This window comes from Globicephala melas, chromosome 10 (assembly GCF_963455315.2).
Source record: "Globicephala melas chromosome 10, mGloMel1.2, whole genome shotgun sequence".
Taxonomy (NCBI): domain Eukaryota; kingdom Metazoa; phylum Chordata; class Mammalia; order Artiodactyla; family Delphinidae; genus Globicephala; species Globicephala melas.
This window is the reverse complement of record NC_083323.1, coordinates 8,645,354-8,668,856: the sequence shown is the minus strand read 5'-3', so window position 1 is coordinate 8,668,856 and position 23,503 is coordinate 8,645,354. Positions and strand designations below refer to the sequence as shown.

The 23,503-nt window shown below is 36.6% G+C and overlaps 1 protein-coding gene across 1 annotated transcript in view; it reads right to left on the bottom strand.

Moving 5' to 3' along the window:
* ENTHD1 (ENTH domain containing 1) overlaps positions 1-23,503 on the bottom strand; it is a 102,534-nt gene that overhangs the window by 75,916 nt on the left and 3,115 nt on the right. The window contains exons 2-3 of the mRNA XM_030855390.3: positions 22,029-22,532; positions 5,487-5,729 (exon numbers count right to left, since the gene is read on the bottom strand). Of these exons, the coding sequence (XP_030711250.2) occupies positions 5,487-5,729; positions 22,029-22,419 (634 nt within the window). The 5' untranslated portion in view covers positions 22,420-22,532. The remainder of the gene's footprint in view (positions 1-5,486; positions 5,730-22,028; positions 22,533-23,503) is intronic.

Genomic DNA, 23,503 nt, shown 5'->3' with positions numbered 1-23,503 from the left:
GAAGAAGAGATCCTTAGGGACTTCCCATACCTCTGGTGAGGCCAGAAATGTCTCAGTGTATCATTTCTAGTCTTTGATTGTTGTGCAATAAATGAGTTTCTTGGAGCTCCTAGTAAGTGTTATTGCCAGAAGTAGACCTGAAATATTTGTAGTGAAACTTAGCATCTAGTACAATTCCATTTTTATAAAAACAATTTCTTTCTAGTTATTCATCTTTATATCTATATGTATGAATGGATAGAAAGATGCCTAGAATTTATGTTCATCTGATATTAATTATGGCTATTTCTCAGTGATGGGATTGGAAGTGACTAATTCTTTACAATGGGCCTGTATTTTTTTTTTTTACAAGAGGGATTTTTCTGAAACAAAAACAAAAGAAGAAAAATAAGCAGACTAGAAGCAAATATTCTAAGATGTTAACAGCAGTTGGTTTAGGGTGGGTAGGGGTATAAGTTATTATTATTTTCTTTTTTATACATTTGTTTTTAAATTTTAAAAAAATCACTGCTTGAACATTCACCAACATAAATGTTTTAGTAGCAACCACCATTTGTACCATAAGCCCTGCCATTGAGACTGTATGTGATAAGGCAACCAAGTACGACTCTACATCAAGTCTCTAAGTACAAAGTTCACTGTGGGAAGTAATATCAACACTGGTGTTTTCCTTATAAAAGTATGACAACTGATTAGCAGCTGTGTGATACTTCTCCAGTAAGATGGTGATCTTGACACATGTTATTTTGGTAGGATGGTAAGAACTCAAGCCTGACTGGGTTCAAGAACGAACAGAAAAAGAGAAATTGAGCATAGCAGGCTTTTTTTGAGAGTTGAGATGAAAAGGGGCACAGAAAAATGGGGTAATAATTGGAGGGGAATATGGGGTCAAGAGAACGTTTTGTTTTAAGATGGAGGATCATATGCATGTGCTTGATTAAAGGACATTATGGATTATATGATCTAGTTTTAGCTGAAATAATCTTCACCGATGGACAAGTGGTTTAGAGATTCACATAGTGAAATGATGCCGGATTGAAAATAATGCCAAAATGCAACAGCAATGAACAAGAAAATGGCAGAGTCTACACTTCTAGCCACAGTAGAAGCTGTTGATCAGCCACATCATGGGGTTCAAAATAAGGGAAAGCTAAGCGGATATGAAAAGAGGTCAGCCCTGTCCTCCAATCAGTAATATTAAAGAGACTAATTGAAATACAGGTTTCTATCTCATATCATTATTGAACCTCTCCCATGAGTTTATTGTGTATGTTGCTCTCTGTGAGGTATCCTTTCCAACTAATATGATATTAAAATCAATGAAAAAGTTTTTAAAAAAGTATGACAACTACTTTGAAGTTTAACTTTTGGTCCAACAGGAATCATATACCATTTTTAGGGAAATACTTCCATGATGTAGAATGTTATTACATTTACCATAGGCCAGAGTAATCCTTCTCTAATACAGGTAAAGTTCCATTGCAAAGAATAATGCCAGTAAAGAGCTCTTTATGGAAGATTGGATGATCCACAGAGGTCATGCTTTGCTGGTCTAGTTGTAAGTAATGTCTCTGGTGATAGTTTTCATAATTATTACCTCTAAGGAAAGGACCTAAGTCTGATGCTTACAGCTCAGAGAAGCTGAGTTACCACTGTGCTTTATATAGCTTTCTGCCTTACCAATCAAGCTGCAATTATCCTTCAGCTCATCTCTTCCTTCGAACAACAAAATCATTTAAACAAAAACTACCCAAGCTATCTACCAGAATTAATTAACATGGGGGAAACAACCAGGAACAGGTAAAAAGAAGTAGAAGTAGTGATGTGTGTATAACACCTTCTCTAAAGTACCTTTTTTTCCCTTGCTAATTCACCACAAAGAAGTGAGGCACAGCTGTTTCAGCTCTGGATCCTAAAGCCAGGGTATCAGATTTCTAGCAATGCATTCAATTTTACATTTCATTATAACTAAATTATTTAGAGGAGTCTTTAAATTCCTTCTGATGGAAATTTACCTGTATGATACCATCACTTGCCTCCATTTTCTCTAACTCAAATGTTAGAGTCATTTTCAATTTCTCCCTTTCTTCTCCAATACATCATCTACCTACCCATTTCCTTTCTAAATTCTGTCTTTAAACATTACCTGTCCCTCATTTCCATAACCCTAGATCAGGTCCTGGATACCTGGATTGAAATAACTGTCTCTTATAAAGCTTCCCTCAAATTTGTATCTCCTTCATGTCTACACAAAGCAGTAAGAATTATCTCCCACCAACAGCTGTTTTCAGTAATAAGAAAGCTAAGTTCTGTGACTAAGCTAAACATCCCTTCTGTTCTCCAAGGCCTACAATGGATCCTAGTTGCAAGTCATAGCAAATTGAAATTTCCAAATACTGTTCATTATGTCCTTTATAAACTGTGCTGAGTACTCTCAACTATCTGCCCACATTTTTCTACATATTAAAATTTATATTCTCTATGCCTTTTAATCTGACAACCATACGTTACCACGATTAATTCATTTCTTGTATTCTTTCCTACTATGGTAGGGACTATTTGTTGTCTCCTACATTTATTCTCTCCTTCTTCCTTAACAATAGATTTTCTTTCATCTGGGCACATGTTGGTTCGTATAAAGACTACATTTCTCAGCCTCTCTTAAAGCTGGGAGCGTCCATGTAACTAAGTGCTAAACAGTAGCATGTAAGCCAAAATGTCACGGACAACTTCCATTAATGTCCTTAAAGGGAAAGGGCATTCATATTTTCAACCCCTCCTCCTTCCTACTGGCTAGAAGGCAGATGTGATGGCTGGAGTCAAGCAGCCACCTTCCACCTAAAGTGGAAGCTACATGCTGAGTTTGGTGGAGCAACAAGACAGAAAGAGCCCCAACATCATGGAGAGCCATATCAATCCTAGAATACCTAGTTCTGGATTATTTTAGAAGAGCGAGATTCCTATTATGTTTACACCACTACCAATTTTGTGGCCTAATACTGTCACTTGTGGGTGCACCTAACTTTAACTGATCTACCCACCTCCAAATTTTCATTTGCTACTTCTTCTAACCCATTAATAATGCCCACCTAGTAAATTTTCTTATTTTCCCCCCACCCAACCAAACTGTCAGTTTTCTTTCTTCTTTTAAAATACAGTTTCAGATTCAAATGCCTACGTGGATATGGTTAGTACTGCCAAGCTTACTTACTCTAATTTCTCTTTTTTGAACACAAACACGCACATCTATATGTCTACTATGTATGTGTATTATACACAGTAATGGATAAATGAAAATTTAAAATAATGTAACAGATTTTTAACAAACTTACTACAGTTTTATATCCAAACATTCACTACTCACTTTAAATCTTACTACAGATGCACTTCAACGATGCTCTCACTCACCAAAACTCTTTTTGAACACCGTTTTTGAAACAGACTGAAAGCCCATCACTAGATATAACCTCTATGAGAGCAGAAATACACCCAGTTTGCTTACCAGGCCTAGAACAGTGTCTGGCATATAGTAAGTAGGTACTCAGTACATGTTTGTGGTATGAAAAAAAATTAATTGTAGCAAAACTTCTTCATTTGCAAGTAGATTGATTTTTTTTAAAATAGGCAAAAGATATTCAGAGCTCAGCCTAGTGAATAAGAAGCTGTTATCAAGTGGGGAAATACCATTTTGGGTTTTTTAAAAGCAGTGACTATAAAGCAATAAGCTAGATTTTCTTATATGGATCATAATAATGGCTCAGAGTTGAGCTAGTTCTGTAGCAATTTAGGGACTCATTTCCTAAGCTTACAGTGAAGTGAGCCAAGCTTGCTCCCGTTTCAGAGCGTCTGCACCTGCTGTTCCCTCTGCCAGAACACCCCAGATATACCTGGATTGTTCCCTCACTTCATACAAGTCTCTGTTTAAGTATCTGCCTCCTCCAAAAGGCCTTTCCTCCCTACCTGACCTAAAATAAAGCATCCCTGTCACTCTCTGTCCTGTCACTGCTTTTCTTCTCTTTATAGGACTTGACACTACCTGACATAATATTTTATATCTATTTTGTTTATGTGTGTTTAATATCCATCTCTGTCACTAGAATATTTGCTCCATGATGAAAGGGACTTTGTTTTACTCACTGCTATAGCTCCAAATTTCTGCTAGATATCCAAATTTCAAATTATAAATTTAATAAATATGTTTACAATGAAAGAAAAGAATAGGAAAAGAAATGGAGGAAGGAAGAACAAGAAAGGTAACAGAGAAGTAGCAAAAGAGGTGAAGAAACTCTAGATGAGTCATAATTGGTTATTTTACTCTGTTACTTTTTTCTAGTATCAGTTTGAATTTAAGGCTTCTATGAGAAAATTTCAGAATGTGTCTCTTTCGAGATTTATTTCAAAGTACTGGGTACCCTAAAGAAAGAGGTTCCGTGACTTTCAGAAGCATTTGGTTGGTATTTACTATTGTAATTACAATGCCCACCTCTTTTACTATCTTTCAACTGCCCCAGTCCACACAAGTACAAATTGAGTGAACATTTGAGAACTTCTGACTTACAGTAGTACTTTAATGATTTTTAGCAGGATGGGTTTGTGTTGGTATTACTATTAACATTTTTAAATTTCAATATTTAACTGACACTTGGAATATCTCTCTTTCAAGATGTTGCTTAATAGAATTACATGATAAAGCTGGGAGGCAGGCCTTTGAAAATGCTTTTAACTCTACGTTACTCCTACTATGCCCCTCACTTACGGCACAAAGTGTAGTTCCTTTCAAGGGACAGCTACGTAAGTCACATTTCATTAATGTTTTTGCTTCCTCAAACTGTCCATTCTTTACACACAATTTAATAACAGGGTTTGTACTAGAGAAGTTAGAGCAAAATGACTTTCCTTTACGTTTTAGCAAATTCAGTAGAAAAGATAACTGCATTTTCCTGCTGATTTCTATTATAACATTATAAATAATTGCCTTCTTTTTCAGGTTCAGTAGTCCAGATTTAAAGTTTTAGGCAAAGGAAAGGGTTATATAACACAGGGTATTGTCCTCAAAGAGTTTTAGAGCACTTTCAGAATTTTGAGGCACATTTTTTAAAATGTCAATTTCTTCATTTGGAGGATCAAATAGTGCAAATGCACACACAACCAGACCCCTAGTCTCAGAAAACAGTTCTTCACTCTCCAGTTATGATTAACATCTTAAAACTGAATCACGATGCCAAATAGGGTAGTCACTAGTTTCATACCTTTAAAGCTCAAAAACATTTTATTTGAATCCCAGATAAACACATTCAGAAAATAGTCATAAAATTTTCTACTGAATAGTATCTTTCATCATTGTTCTCTACAGTATAATGTCTAATACAGTAATAGTAGTACTAATACAGTATTAATGCTTCAGTACTAAAACCTAATGTTTTATATGTTTTAGCTGTTCTTAAATGATACCTATTGCACTCTAGGCCAATGCCCATTATACGCACTTTTATTATGTAGCCTTGCCGCCTTAAGAAGCGTACACTTCTTCTCTGAAGCAGGGATTTCTGGTGCAGGAGCAGAAGCACATGCTGTTGGTGAGTTACCCGTACCAGGTAATCTTTTAGGAAATGTCACAGAGTAGGAGGTACGCTGTCTAGTCCGACATGCTACTCTCCTCTCTCTATGCAGCAACTGTTCATTCGTCAGCAACGTTATAACTTGCTTAGACTTTTCCCGGATATAATAACCTGAAAAATACATTAATTGGGTTAGAAAAGAAAATATTAATTAAGGCTACAATTAAGTTTTATTCTAAAGAAAATTAGGAAAAAATGAAAATGTAAGCAAAGCAAAATATTCTCTAGCAAATGTAGAGGGAAATTTAAGTTTCATTAAATTGTCAATAACTGTGCTCCTTTTCTCATGCTCTAAGAAGTAAATAATCATATGATGAAATCATATCACACACTGACATTACATTTTTCACCTTAAATATGGTATTGGATTTTCCTTTTGAAAGCAATATATACTCTTCAATAAATCAAACAATACAGGCATACAGAGGAATGAATCAGATCTAGATGTACTGACCTTCTAGGTCAGTATGTCATGTATGTATGACATACTGTATGTATGTATGACCATGACATATGGCTAAAGATTTAAAGTAATATGCATAGCATGATCCAAATTTGTAAAGCATAGGGGAAAATAAACCATTATAGATAGAAGAGAGAAGCAGATAGAGAAATACAAAGATGGGTGGATGGATGGATGGATGGATGATGGATGGGCAGGTGTACCCACAACATTGTGTATATCCACAATCAACATTGTGTATAACTTAGGGATACAATTAGGGTAGGACAAGGGAGGGCAATTGGCTTGTCTCTGACATAACATCCTATCAAAATAACATGATGCCATTAATAGAGTGCCAGAGGACAGTCTAAGACCAGAATTCTAATAATGCTGCTGTCGTCCTTAACCATCGGAGTGACTCTGAGCCAGTTAGGTGGTCTGTCTAAGCCTGAGTTTCCTATCTGAAAACTGCATACCTGTTCAGGTTAATTCACAGATATAAAATTATACTCATTCAAATATATAGTATTACTAGTACTATTCTCAACCATCTCCCATGAGAAATGATAAAGGAAATCTCTCTCCACATCTTGGGACCAACTCATATTAACATCTCATGTCTTCCAGAAGTAAACTGAAAGTCCCTAAAGATTCACTACTATGCTCGTTTTGGGCTCCAAGTGTGATGAATTAAAGTGTTAATATTTCCAGCTATAATTTACCAGTAGTGGAAGTAGTGAGAAATAGTCAAATTCAGGGTATATTTAGACGGCAGGGGCCACCAATGTTCTCCAAGTGCCAGTCATTTCATTAAGATTGATATGGACAATGTCAAAAACCTTTGCTCAAGTTGCCATCTTTTCCAAGATTATTTTATCTAATCTCACTTCTTTGCCATTTTTTCCTTCCAAACTTCTTTGATAACTGCTTTAAACCACATTATACTCAGCACTCTTAATTTCCTATGATTGGCTTGCAGTCAATAACCAAAAAATCCCACGTGTTTTGGGTTACCACTCTGCTGCATGATAGAAGCCTGCTGTGACTATCAGTCTTTGGGGACAACACACCAGATACTACCTTCTCCCGGATAATTAACATAGCTTGATTTGGTGGGGGGACTTGCCTTCCCATTCTTTGCTTCATGACTCATCTCCTTCCACTTTCCCCCTCACTCCCTCTACTCCAGCCACCTTGGCCACCTTATTCTGCAGTCTCACCACACTCTTTACCTCCTTAGAGCTGTGTGCTGGCCGTTGCTTCTGCCAGGGACTCTTGGCATGACTAGACCCCTGATTCATTCAGGTCTCTACTCACATGTCACCTCCTCAGAGAAGCTTTCCTTCTGTCCATCCTCTCTAAAACAGCCTCACCCCCATCACTCTCTATTCCCTTACCCTGTTTTACTCTTCAACTTGGCACTGATCACTACCTAATACTGTTCTATATAGTTATCTGTTTACTTGTTTATTCTTTTCTCGCCTAGAATACAAGCTCCATGAAGGCAGAGACTCTTTAGTGTCTAGAAGAGTGATTGGCACATAGTAAATGCTCAATAAACATTTACTGAGTGAATGAATCAATAAAGGAGCAAATGACCAAAAAAGTCTCAGTTTTCTCCTTGACATAATACAAGTGGAGCCAAATAGATGAAAAATACTAATTGACAATTTATAACTTAGCTGCCTGAGAAAGTTGCTTGGCCTGAAATAATTTCTTACAACACTCCTAATTAGAAAAGGTTACAACTAGAAATTATGGGACAGATGTGGAATATTCTACTTGGAGTCTGCATGGATTGGTGGAATTTGAGGACAGCTGCAGTAGTTCAAGGGATGAGCAGGTATGTCAAGCAGAATGCCAGTCAATGATGGAGGGCTCCTCCCTGCAGCATCAGGACGGTGGGGCCACGGGAGTTTACAGAAAACAGAGAAGAAATCACCCAGAAGTGAACTTCCCATTCAAAGCTGCCCGCTGCCCTAGCTACCTCCCACCACCCTCGAGATGCTGGAGAGCGGGAACCTGGATGTTTTTAAGCGTCAAAGTTGAAAGTGAAAAAAATCTAAGAGCCCAATAAACCTGCTTGAGATAAATAACAGAGATGAGATATGAAATAACAATAGCAATAAGATGGCGTCTACTTACTTCTTACCAATACGTTTCAAAAAAGAATGAATACATAGTACTAAAATAGAATAGTACCGAAAATAGAATAAACTTAGGCAACAACTGCTTTGTGTTTGAAAAAAGGGGGGCTAGGGAAGGGAACTGGGAAGGGGGAGAGGGAGAAAAGGAGGCAAGGAGAGGGAGACAGACAAAGAGAGGAGAGGGCGGGAGGGAGAAAACAGATTCTCTGAAATAAGAAATTAAACTATGTTAAGAGATCAATATCCAAAGACACTATGTAAAACACATCAAGATGAAAAGCTTGTTGGTTGAGGTAAAGGTTAAAATAAAAATAAAGCTATATACTGTTTAATTGTGAATGTTTTGGTTATAAGTGACAGAAACTCAATTTGAACGGGCCGTGGGAAAACCAGGGGCTGCAACTGGGCCTCAGATACAAATGAAGCCAAGACTGGAAAACTACCAGGACCCTCCGCCTCCCACCTCTGTTTCTCCCTGTGTAATGCCTTTATTTTCTCCTTTCGCAGGTCGACTTCTTCAATCTGAATGTAGATATTACCGCAGACAGCTCCAGATTCTCATCTCACACGCTGCCACCTGAGAAGTCCCCCTCTTCATTTATTCAAATCTGAAACATCCAGGAGAATGACACTGAGTGGCCCAGCTTAAAAGTCATATACTCATCACCGTGGCCAGAGCGTGGAATGCTACCATTGGCAACCCCCATTAGAAAGACACAATGGAGTGAGGGAGGGTCAACAAGATAGAAAAATGAATGAGGAAAAAGCCAATTTGAGCAATCCTCCCAAACTGAAAGGACAAGGACATACAAATCACTAGATCAACTATGCAACAGACCAGTTCCAAGGATGTTAACTTTTACAGTCATTTAATCATTTCCTGAACACTTAAGTTTCAGGAAATGTTCTAAGTAGTGGGGGCACAGGTGAGGAAAAAAGAGACAAGGTCCCTAATGAAGATAATTTCAGATAAAAATTAATGCTCTAAAGGAAATAAAGCAGAGGGACATGCTAACATCAATTCAGGGTGCAGTCAAGGAAAGTCTTACTGAGGAAGTAACATATCAGCTGAGTCTTAAATAGCAAGAAAAAGCCAGCTGTGCAGACATACAGGCAGAGGGAACAGCCCAGATTCCACTTCTTCAGGAAAGCCTTCTACTGAGAGATGACAACCCCTCTTCCGCCTCGCCCTACATGTACATCAGGGCCTCGATGGCCAGGCTCTGCTTTCACACACTCTCACAGCACCTACACTTGTCTTTCAGAGTGCTTCCACGGTTTTTAACTGCCTATGTGATAAATGTTTTTTTCTCCATTAGAGTATAACATCCACGAATGCCAGAAGTGTACTTGTTCACTTAAGAGATACTTAAGAAACGTTTGTTAAATAATATGCTGAGGAAAAATTTCCTAAATGCAGGGGAGGAGTCTATATAAATTCACAACCGAATGTCATGTAACAAGGTTTGGAAATATGGTAGATTCAAAGATATTGGGCACTGAGATGCATCAGCAAGAAAGACACATACCAGACTTAAAACCAAAAAACACATATTGGGCTTCTTGTTATACAACATCATAATACTCCTCTCTCCGTTCCTGACCCACTGACCTGCCAAGATCTACTCTTCTTCCTATATTCCTTTCTCAGTGAGTTTTACTTCCGTTCTAAGCCAGAAGTATGAACATTCACTTCCCCAGACTTAGTAATCCATGTCTGTTGATTGCACCTACTAACCATCTTCTAATTCCATGCTTTCCTCTCCATTTCTCTTAGTTCAGGCCTGTGATGTTCTAAATCATTTATTCATCTGCAGTCTCCTTTCCGATCTACCCTCCACAGTGCCTTCAGGGGTGGGGATGGGGTGGAGTGCGGAGGAAGAGGAGAAGTATCCCAAACGGTATAGCTGATCAAGTTATTTTCATAAAAAACCTTCAGTCAAGTTGGCACAGTAAGTTCATGCTTCAAAGTACCCTTCTGCTCTATTCCAAATGCACAGCAATAATAGACATCACCAGTTCTGAAAAACAAGATAAAAACCTCCAAGAACCAGAAATATCAGAGAAATGAAAAAGCACTGAACAGGGCTCAAGCCACAGGGCTGCTGGGCTCTTGATCTGGAGGCCAGGAGTTCAGCCCCTCAGGTGTTAGGGAACCAGAGGTGGTCTCACTCTTTGATGTTAGGGGGTATCCATGCTTGTGAGAGAAGGCTGGAAAGAAAAGAAAAAGGAAAAGGAAAAAAAATAAACAGCCACTAATTGGTTCCTGGGCTGTAACATATTTGTAGCTGTGGGAATAGAAGGACACAATGCAGCCCTAAGGCCTGGAACTCAACTAAGCCACCCCCTGGCTCAGCAACTGAATCTGTGGCACCCTCATATCATCACAGGGCATGACCCCTGAGCTACCTTTATAACGCTGTACTGGAGGTGGAAACTGAAAAATCAGCATAAATGGAAAAGTGAACATGGTTAGCCGGGGAAGAACCTCTCACCCAAAATAAGCCTGAAAACTAAAATTTCAAAATAGATTTAAAAAAATCTTAAGATGGCCAGGAAATGCAGCAATTAAAACATATATTCGGGCTTCCCTGGTGGCGCAGTGGTTGAGAGTCTGCCTGCCAACGCAGGGGATACAGGTTCATGCCCTGGTCTGGGAGGATCCCACATGCCGCGGAGTGACTGGGCCCGTGAGCCACAATTACTGAGCCTGCGCATCTGGAGCCTGTGCTCCGCAACAAGAGAGGCCGTGATAGTGAGAGGCCCGCGCATCACAATGAAGAGTGGCCTCCGCTTGCCACACCTAGAGAAAGCCCTCGCAAAGAAACAAAGACCCAACACAGTCATAAATAAATAAATTTAAAAAAAAAAACAAAAAAAAATATATTCACTCCAAAAGAAATCAATGTTCTATAGGATTCTATAGGATCTTCTATAAATCAATATTCTATATTATTGTAAGATTTAAAAATCTAACAACAAAGATTTTAAATAAGTATTAAGACAGAACTTAAATAAATACTAAATAAAGATTAACACAGGAATCACATTCACAACAAGGAATATGAAATTATGAAACAAAACAAAAATAGGCAGAAATGAAACAAGAACAGATAGATATGAAAAGAGCCAACTTAAAATCCTAGAAATGAAAGCTATAGTCACTGGGATTAAAAAGAAAAAACCCTCAATACCCAAAGCAAACTCCAAAATCTAACAGTTGAAGAGAGAATTGGTAATCAAAGAATAGTACTAAGGAACTCTTCCAAAATACAGCACAGAGAGGCAACAAGATTAAAAAGATTAACTAAAAGTCATAAGGGACAGATTGCAAGACCCCAATAGTCACTCAGAAGTTTCAAAAGAAGAATACAGTAATCACACACACACAAAAACGCAATATTCAGAAAGAGCTGGGAATTTTACAGAAAAGTCATAGAATCCTCACGTCAAAAATGATCTCCAAGCACCAAGCAGGATAAATAAAAATAAAAATAAAACAATACCTAGAAACACTGTAGAAAAACAGAAGAACATGTAAGATAAAGAGAAACTCAAAGCTATCAATCCCTTCTTTGGGCCTACAAGAGCCCACTGGCCACTCAGTCAGCAAACATTTATTCGACACCTCCACAAACTAGGTGAAGAAACAGAGATACAACTAAAGTAATCTCAGCCCTCCACACGCCCACAGTCCAGTGAAGGGACTGAGGTAAAATAAGTCATTACAGCAGAGCCATGCGTGCTACCACGGACGTGTGGACAAAGCACTACGGATGGGTGAACTCCACAGGCAGTGGGAAAGCACTTCTGGTACATTTTGCATGAAGCTTTACTTGAACGTGAATATACACTGCAGGAAATAATAAAAGTAAAAATATGTCAATGGCTAATATTTTTACCTAACATTGACTTATGACTTTCTATGTGCCTGACTTTCAGACATTATCTCTAATCCTCACAACCACCCTCAGAGTTTATGAAGTACATTTTACAGATGAGAAAAGAAAGTTTAGGGTGGGTAAGAAACTTTCCCAAAGTCATAAAGTTGATAAACTAGAAAATATAGATTGGCTCTATAAAAATAACAAAATATAGACTTTAATTTGACTGACTTTAGTATACAAATGCAAGCTATTTTATTTGATGAGAACCTGAGAAGAGAATGATTCTGCTGACACAGCACTGAAGTCCTAACCTGGTTACTGGCCCTTTTGTGTTTACTGTCTGCTGTCCATATGAGTACAATAAACAAAGAGCACTGTGGGAAGACTGGCTGGACGGGAACAGTTAACTTTATATAAATTCATGATTTGCTTCTTGCTACTATGATTATCAGTATGACTCTATTTGTTGAAAAGGAGCGAAAGACGATCCAAAATATTCAACTAGGTATAAAGGTTTTGTTTAAACTCACAGTAATATAACTTTTAACAATAACAGAACAGGCTTATCATGACCCAAAAGTCTATAATATGGTTGTTAAAGGAAATTCATTTGTTCATCAAGACTACAAAAATGTTTGTTATAGGAAATCGCATTTGCTCACGTAAGCTATAAATGAACTCAGCAGCATCGTGTTAAGTAACCAGCCTCTCGATAGGTCAGCACACCTACACTGCATTAATTAGTCAAGCCACCAACATCCAGCGGGTGAGTTCAATGGTTAGAGAATTCTGACTACTGCTGTCTGACAGCTGTAGAAAAAAATTAAGTCTGTGCCCTTTGAAGCTAGAGTTTTTTCCACAGTGTTCAGTCACTACATCACACTGCCTAGGAACTGTTGCTTCCCACTCTCCACATCCAGTCCCTTCTGTAAGAGAAGTAATACCTCCAAATTTTAGTTTTTTGACTTTTAGAGCCTTAACACAGCTAACCAAGATCTAAAATAATATTTTTACTTTGAAATGTTTTCTTTTTCTTGAACTTTCTCTTTCCAGGTATCTTGTCTCTATTCAGTTTATTTCAGTCGCCTTGAAAAGAAAATCCCTATCATTCCTTTCTTCTCCTATTTGCCCAGGCTTCCTCTTTCTCTAAGCCTAAATACCTGAGTTTTTCTCTCCTTCTACGAGTACCTGAACTCAAAAAACAAACTCCCTCTCAAAAAACGTTGATTTTAATCATTTATAAGCTAGTGTAAATATAAAGAAATGTATTACATATTCCAGAAAATTTACCTTTCACATTTTAATTTCTTAACTACGGCTTAAAAGGCTTTGTTCTTACCCCAAGACATTACGACTTCAGTGAGCAAATGGGTAGGTGAATGGTAAGGGTTCATCCTCGAGTTTTGGAAGACACACAGAGAAGCAGCCTATACAAAATCAGCCATCAACATAAATGTGAACTGTCTAATTTCCTAAATTAGATGACTGATAATGACAGCAGAAAACTAAAATGGCAGTAATGTCATCAAGGCATGCTACTTCTAGTAAAATAGCTTAATATAACTTTTTAACAACACTGAAAATTTGTTTTTTAAAATGTACCTTTTAAAAATCTACCTTTAGTTTAAATATATGTGTATAAAATATATTTACTTTATATAAATGTAAAATGGCCCATTTAAGTGAAATTAACCACAACTTCATGACTTACCTAATTGAGAATAAAACAGTACATAAAGTTATAAATACGCATTTCTGAGAATCTGCATTGCTTTTATAAAAAGAATACTATAATTTGTTTAAATAAATTGTTTAGTAGCATGAAACATTCAACCAGGTATTTTTCAGACAATTTTAATTAAGTTCATTCTGGTAGTTCAATGAAACTATTAGGATATTTTTAAGAACTCCTTAAAAATTAAGAGAGGCTGTGTAGCATAATAATAGAATAGAACTAAACAGTATTAGGATATATATGTTTTAATCATGTTCAGCCATTAATTAGCTGTGCAACCTTACCTAAAAAACTTAATCTGAGTGTTAACTCATCATCTCTGTAAGAAAGATAAGACATATCCTACGTTCCTCATAAGATGTTGTAAGGATCAAATGAGATACCATACATGGAAATGCTCTATTATTAAAATCTAAAAATGCTCAAACAACTAGATTACCATACAGGAAAGAAAGAACTTTACCTCACAATATACCTCCAGTATTTCAGGTGAAATATCTCGAAATATAAAGTAATGTGTCCAACTGTTAACCTTAAAAAGAACTACAATAAGTATAATACAGTGTCCCAAAAGTCTGAAAACATAGGGAAAATCATGTATTTATTGTAAATTTTTTGAGATTATTCATTGCTTTAAATTTACTTCACCTGAAAAGCTGTCTGGAAGTTGAAGAAAAACATACTGAAAACATTATTTGAAAATGTTAACTAATGTACTATTTGAAAATAAATTTCTCCTGTTTCCCAACTACTGTGACTTGTTTTCTGAATTTTTTCCCCTGTAGTATCACTATTATTAATTATTGATCATGTTCTATATGATAGGCACTGTTATAATGTTGGAGATGGAGCATGGACGAAGCAGACATAAAATGTTCCTGCACTCATGAAACTTACTTTCTGGTAGGAGGAGACAGACAATAAACAAATAATAAGATAAATCATACCCTACGTCAGATAAGAAATACTATGAAGAGAAAGAAAACAGAGAAGGTGGCTAGGGCATATCAGTACAAAGAACGGGTGGGGCTGCTTTTTTACAAATAAGGTACATCTAGAAGGCCGCACTAACAAGATGACTTTTTGAGCAGAGATCCGGAGGATGCAGAAAGCACTGCAGGTATCTGGGCACTCCAGGCAAAGGGAACAGCAAGTGTAAAGACCAATGGAGAAAAAAAAGACTTTCTTCTATAATATTTTCTACCTTTATCTTTTCTGTATCTCTTCTTGATAACCTGTTTCTAGGGTAGGATCCAGCTGTTGATTACTTGGATCACTACAATTTCTCTTCGATTAATTTCCCATTACAGACTTCACTCTCTGCTTTTTTTCTTCTTGGACTGAACAAAATCATTCTTACTGATTAGTTTTTCAATGATCACATTCCTTTCTTCAAGTCTCTTATTATTTTTATGATTTTCATTAGTAAAAATTTATTGATTATCTATTATGTGCCAAGGCCTGATGGTAAAAAGATGATTAACATATGGTATACACCCTCAGAATTTAGCTAAGGAGAGATATATATAGTAGATAAGATACACTGTAAAAAATACCACTCTTATATTATGAATAAAGTGTTGCAGCAATTAATTCTGCCCAGCGAAGAAAAGACGAGAGTTGGGGGTGCAAAGGAAAAGGCCTCTGAGCTAGGATCTGAAGACTAAATAGGAGTTCAGAAAGCAGATAGCAAGGAAAGAATATTACAGGGAAGAAGAAACATCTTAAATACAAGCACAGCGATGTATAAGCAAATAATATATTAAGAATGCTTGGTGATGCAATGTCCTAGATTGAAGACTAAGGAAATAAGAGTAGAAAGGTAGATTGGGAACACTCTAAGAGTCTTGACTCTATCACGAGAACCAATGGGGTTTTTTTTATACAATTTTTAAAAATTTAATTTAATTAATTTATTTTTTGGCTGCTTTGGGTCTTCGTTGCTGTGCGTGGGCTTTCTCTAGTTGCGGTGAGCGGGGGCTACTCTTCTTTGTGCTATGCCACAGGCTCTAGGTGCGCGGGCTCAGTAGTTGTGTCTCATGGGCTCTAGAGCACAGGCTCAGTAGTTGTGGCACACGGGATTAGCTGCTCCGCGACATGTGGGATCTCCCCAAACCAGGGATTGAACCCGTGTCCCCTGCATTGGCAGGCGGATTCTTAACCACTGCGCCACCAGGGAAGCCCTGAGACCCAGTGGTTTTGAACTATTTCAACTGAACACACCATCAGTAACAAATTTTTGTGCATGCATCCACCCCCAAACATATATATACATTTATTTATGTATAAATTAAATTATGTCAAGAGCTACTATTCTAATATGTTACATTCATTAGGGAACAAACATAAAAAGAGAAGTGTATAAAAGATAAAAATAAAATGAGTAATATTTTCCCCAATGGAATCATTTTTCGTTAATTAATATTTATTAAATTAATAGTGTGCACCAGTGTTATCAATCAACCTTCCATAATCAACAAATGAATATACAGTTGACCGTTGAACAACATGGGTTTTAACTGCAAGGGTTCACTTATATGTGGATTTTTTTCAATAAATATGTACTACGGTACTACACAATCTGTGCCTGGGTGAATCCGAGGATGTGGAACTGTGGACTGTAAAGATATATGAAGATTTTCCACTGTGCATTGTGGGGGAGGGGGCGGTGTCAGTACCCCTAATCCCGACATTACTCAAAGGTCAACTGTACTACACTTCTGTTGACAATTCAGTTCTAACTTGCTTTTTTTTTCCTCTCTCTCTTGATGCTAGCAAATCATCAAGAGTATTTATAAAGTCCAACACAGCATAGTTGTACTTCTTTAATCCTAAGCTCAACCATTAGGGAATCTGAAAGACCTTTATGATAGTGTATTCAAACATACCCATATATACCATACCTGTACATATAAAAGGTATAAATGAATAAATAGGTTTTTCTGTATATTTATAATTGCATGCTTATCTATTTTATGCTCAAAATAGCTCATAAACTCTTTAAAGCAGGGGCTGACCCTTTCTTTCTACTTAAAAAGAAATTATCATAGTGCTCTGCTCAGTACAGTGATAAAACAGCTGTTCTGTAAAGTACAAAAATGATTATATTTCATTCACTATTATCCAAAAATTATGCCTTTTTACAACCTAACTCTTGGGCATGGAAAATTTTAATTAACATTTAATTTTAATAATAAATTTAACCCTAACGGAAGTTGATGTCTTTACAATTTCTGGATTAAGAAGCGTAGCATGCTCAAAACCCAAGAAGATATTCCCCAATTTCATCATTAAGCCTCAAACCTGACCTAAAAAAACACACAAAAAAATAGAGGATGGATATACACCATGGCCAAGTGGGATTTATGCTAAGAATGCAAGGTTGGTTCACCTATGAAAATCAATGTAATACACCAAGTAATAGAATAAATGGGGAAAAACACATAACATCAACAGATGCAGAAAAGGCAAAAAGGCAAAAAGTCAGCACGCTATCGTGATAAGGACACTCAGCAAACTAGGAATAGGAGAGAACTCTGTCAACCTGATAAAAGGTATCTATGAAAAACCCATCCCTGACATCATACTTAATGGTGAAAGACTGAATGCTCTTAAGATCAGGAACAAGACAAGGATGTCTGTTCTAACCACTTCTATTCAACACTGTACAGGAGGTTTTAGCCAGGACAACTAAGCAAGAAAAAGAAATAATATTCATCCAGATTGGAAAGGAAGAAGTAAAAGTATCTCTATTTGCAGATGACATAATCTGGTATGTAGGAAATCCAAAGGAATCTAAACAAACAAACAAAAAAAACTATTACAGCTAATAATTATTACAGAAAATATTACAGCAAAGTAGTAGAATACAAGATCAATATATAAAATTCAGATGACCAGCTGAATTTCTATACATCAGCAATGAAAAATATGAAAATGAAATTAAGAAAACAATTTCATTTATAGTAGTACCAAAAAAAGAAAAAAAACTTAGGAATAAATTCAACAAAAGAAGTATAAAACTTGTACAATGAATACTACAAAACACTTATGAAAGATGACTTAAATAAAAGGAAAGATTTCTTATGTTCACGGATTTGAGGAAATAATATTATTTAGATGGCAATATTCCTGAAATTGATCTACAGATTCAATGCAATCTCGAAAAATTCTAGCTGCCTTTTTTGCAGAAATTGATAAGCTGATGCTAAACTTGATATGGAAATGCAAGGCACCCAGAACAGCCAAAACAATATTGAAAAAGAACAAAGCTGAAGTTGCAAATAAAGTCACTTTCCTTTATTTCAAACTTACTACAAAATACTTACTAAAAATAGTGTGGCACAGGCATAAGACTAGATATATACGTCAATGGAATGAATTAAGAGTACAGAAATCAGCCCATATATCTATGGTTGATTTCTGTAAAGGTGCCAATATAATTCAATGGGGGAAAGAACAGATTTTTCAACAAGTAGTAGTGGAACAACTGGATATCTGCATGCAAAAGAATGAGGTTGGACCTCTACCTTACACCATATGTAAAAATTAATTCAAAATGGACCCAGGATAAATGTAATAGCTAAAACTACAAAACTCTTACATAGGTATAAATCCTTATGACTTTAGACTAGGCAATGAGTTCTTACATATGACACTTAAAGCACAAGCAAACAAAGGAAAAACAGATAAAATGGACTTCTTCAAAATTTAATCAAGAAAGTAAAAAGACAACCTATATAGAATGGGAGAAGATATCTGCAAATCACCTATCTGATAAGGGTCCTGTATCCAGAATATATAAAGAACTTTAAAATTAAAAAAAAAAAAACACAAAACAGTTAAAAATGGACAAAGGATTTGAATAGACATTTCTCCAAAGAAGACATATAAATGGCCAAACAAGTTCATGAAAAGATGTTCAACATAATTAGTCTGTAGGGAACCATAAATCAAACCCAGAATAAGATACTACTCACATCTGGTAAAATGGCTATAATAATAAAAAAAAAAAGATGGACAATAACAGGATTAGCAAGGATGTGAAGAAACAGCAATCCTCCTACACTGCTGGTGGGAACGTAAAATGGTACAGTTGCTAAGGAAAACAGTTTAGTGGTTCCTCAAAAAGCTAAACATTGACTTAACATATGACCCAGCAATTCCACTCCTAAGTATACCCCCAAAGGAATTGAAAGCAGGGACTCAAACTGATACTTGTACCCTAACGTTCACTGCAGCATTATTCACAATAGCTAAAAGGTGAAACCAACCCAGGAACCCATCAACAGAATAGATAAACAAAATGTAGTAAGTACATACAAAGGAATGTTATTCAGCTATAAAAAGAATGAAGTTCTGATACATCCTCTAACATGGCTGAACCTAGAGGACTTTATGGTAAGTTAAATAAGTCAGTCACAAAAGGACAAATACTACATGATGCCACTTATATCCGGTACCCAGAACAGACAAATTTATAGAGACAGGAAGTAGATTAGATCAAGCCACGGAGTTACTGATGGTTACAGAGCTCCTGTTTGGGGTGATGAAAAAGTTCTGGAAATAAACAGTGGTAATGGTTGTGCCACAGTGTGAATGTAATGAATGTGACTGAACTGTACACTTAAAATGGCAATTTTTATGTTATGTTTATCTTATAATAATTTTAAAAATAATACACCAAAACCCATAGGATTGTGCACTTTAAATGGGTGAACTGTATGATATATGAATTACATCTCAATAAAGCTTTTTTTTTTCTTTAAGTGAAGGAAAAAAAAGAAGAAATGAGGGCTTCCCTGATGGCGCAGTGGTTGAGAGTCAGCCTGCCGATGAAGGGGACACGGATTCGTGGCCCGGTCCGGGAGGATCCCACATGCTGCGGAGCGGCTGGGCCCATGAGCCATGGCCGCTGAGCCTGCGCGTCCAGAGCCTGTGCTCCGCGACAGGAGAGGCCGCAACAGTGAGAGGCCCGCGTAACACAAAAAAAAAAAAAGAAGAAGAAAAAATGAGCTCTCGAGCTGTAAAAAGAATCTTATGGAAGAATCTTAAATGCATATTGCTAAGTGAAAGAAACCATTCTGAAAAAGCTATGTACGGAATGATTCCAACTATATAACAGTCCGGAAAAGGCAAAACTATAAAAACAATAAAAAGATCAGTGGTTGCCAAGGGTTCAGGGCAGGGGAGAAAGTATGGATAGGTGGGGCACAGGGCACTTTCAAGGCAGTGAAACTGCACTGCATGATACTGGAATGGTAGACACACACACTGCATTTTTCAAGACCCAAAGAACTGCAGAACACAAAGCGTGAACCCTTTGTGTAAACTAAGGACTTTAGTTAATAATAACGTATCAATACTGGTTTAATTGTAACAAACGTACCACACTAATGCAAGATATTAATAGGAGAAACCATGTGTGGGTGGGGAAGGGTATGTAGGAACTCTGTACTTTCTGCATAATTTTTCTGTAAACCTAAAACTGCTCTAAAAAAGACTATTTTAAAAATGTATACTTAACACAGAGATTGCACTGAATTTTATCCTCTTCTCATAATTCATAAGACTATTCACTTTAACAAACTATAATTTTACATTAGATGGGGAGGAAGTGCTGATTCTTTTACCATTGCAGAATATCAGGCACTACTGAATCTTCTCAGTTCAGTATCCTGTACAGCCTTTCCCTACTTCTCCTCTTCCACCCCCAACAAAATTACTTAATGACCTAAATTTCCGTATTCATAAAACTACTTCCTTCATAGTTTTTGAAGATTCCATAGTCTTTAGAAACACTTTCTTACATTTATGACTAAATTCCAGTCTAATTATAATTACAGTGACATTATTATATCAAATTACCATGCTTCCTATTTTATTCATTCTGTTCTTTCTTTTTCACATTGCCACCTTGGTTTTATTTGGTCTAATTATAAAATGTTTTTTAAAATATACAAGTTTATATAAAACAAAATAAAAATCATCTCTAATACTACCAGTACCACTTGCTAAACTCTTATCTTATATACATAAACATAATTTTTTAAACAAAATTGGACCATTTTGCATATTCACTCTCTTTCTTTCATTTATTCTCTCACTCAACCAATGTCGATGGCTCCTCTCCTGCCAAGACCCAGCAATGGGCAAGGTAGACAAAGTCCCTGCCCTCATGGAGCTGACATCTATTGGGGAAAAATAGGCAAACATATTTGCACTCCTCACAACCATCCTATGAGACAGATACTGTTGTTATCCCAATTTACAGAGAGCTAAACTGAGGCCTCAAGTAATCTAGTAAATTGCCTGAGGATACACAGCTAGGCAGTAGCAGAGTCAGGATTCAACCCCAGGTTGAATGACAACACTCTACGATGACAGACTCCTAAGCTTTTAACTTATAAAAGAGATATATATCTTAGTATGATATACTGATCTTTACAAAATGGTACTGGGGGTAAAGGTTGGATTAGCTCCCCAAAATAACATATTAACTCCAAGGACATAGTTCCTTGACTTCAATCATGAAGTTTGTTCATGGAAAATTATTCAGTACTATTTTTGCTATACTTAAATTTAGTAGGACCTCAAGTCCAACTTTTTAACTTTTTTGGTGTATTTATTCTTTTTCACTTTATTTTTAAATTCAATTTATTTAGACAAAAACAAATCAGTTCACCCATTTCTCCCCGCCCAAACCTCCATCTCTGACAACCACTAATCTGTTCTCTCTATGAGCTTTTTTTCAACTCCACATATAAGAGAAATCATACAGTATTTGCCTTTCTCTGTCTGACTTATTTCACTTTGCATGATGCCCTCGAGGTCCAAAAGAATGAAATCTTGCCTTGTGCAACAACATGGATAGACCTCGAGGGCATTATGCTAAGTGAAATAAGTCAGACAGAAAGACAAATACCATACGATCTCTCTTATATGGTCATCATCTATAAGACATCATTTTATCAGATACATAAGTGTGTTAGTTTCACACATCCTTTTGAAAAACAAAATATTGTTCTTTAAGGCACTCAAGGGTCAACACAAAGGATTAAACTGAAAACCATAACTGTCCTAGAGGAAAGGCAGCTAGTACATTTAAGAACAACTTTCCCCCAGCTCCTGCTTTAAAATGATCCCCTCCCAAACTCTTAATCTTTACTGGCACAATGTATAAACTTCAACGGGTACCTTGATCTTTTCCAGCTTCATCTATGTGTTGAAAATCTTTTAGTGTTTGAAGGTTACAGAACCCCTCTCTGCAATGCTGAATAACTTTCTTTGATCCATTCTTGATGAGATAATCCATTAGGGTAAGGGATTTATACACATGGCGCCAGTTCTTCCCATGGTCTTTGAGTCTCTGCCATAACATACTCATAATCTCTGAGAGAGAAACTGTGTTGAAAGTCAGGTCACTGATATCTAACATCAGAGAACTAGAAGGACCCCAAGGGTCATTAGAAGTTGCTTCCCTGACTTTTATTTCCGCATCTGAGTAATTTTTCACAAAGTTTTTTAGTTGCCTCCTGAATGCCATAGGTAAGACAAATTTGAAGGTGAGATGGGGGTTGAGAGCCATGGACTAGGAGTTTATGTGATTGGTTTATAAAACCTTTGAGAGGTAGTTGGTCCCCAGGTCTGCTGCTCCCAAATACAAATGATTAATCTCCACCTTGACAAGGTATCAATTTCCTGCAAAGGAAGGCACAAACAATAGGTAAGTTAAATATTTTTTTAAATGTCTACAGAAGATCAATTCAGTCTGAAAAAGCTAGCTTTAGTTTCCAAATCAGTGCCTCACTTACATCAGCCAGAATTGAGGGTACCATATACATGTTCCTAGGATTGATATGGGAGAATCTCTCACAAGGGACTGGCCTATGTTATTTAAAGAAATATAGGTGGTCTTTCTAGACCTAAAAGTTTCCATTGAAAGTATCACTGAACCTCTTTGGCCAGAAATAAAATTATTATAAAGCACTACATGGAGAGTGGACAAGTTACTATAAGAAAATGGAACTTGCACTGTGACATCTCTTGCTTAAGATTTGTTGTTATGTATAAAAATATTATGTCCTGAGAGTAATTAAGTGAAAACTGAGTCTTAGAATCATCAACTGACTCTATGGTTGCATCCCTTTTAGAACTTACAAGTCATTAGAATCAGAACGAAATATGGTCTGTTTTCTTGTTAATCTAAAAGAGGGGAGGGTCATCAACTATTAAGACAAGTAATTGTCCTTAGTGGACTCCACAGCTAACTCATGGCACCCTAAACCAATATTTTAGTCCTCGTAAGGCTGGTAACTTTAAGGAAAAGGTTAAATTACTTTCTTTACTCAGCTTTAGAAAAAGATGCCCTGATGAGCATCCAGACCCACTGAAGCCTCAACAATCCATAATCAGATTTTACTAGAGATGCTGCACACACACAAAAGAAAAATGTTACAATCCATAACAAATTTGTCTGTTATTTTTAGTTTTGTTTCTCTTCCTTGACCTTCTCAATTCCTAGCTCAGGCCTGATTAATTTCTGTGTATGTATTTAAGGAAGACATAAATTTTCAGAAGCATCCTAAATAAACTATCCCTTCTTTTTTAAAAAATAAGAGACGGGGATAAGTAATCTTTTTTGGTAAAAGTCCAACACATCCTCAAATAAA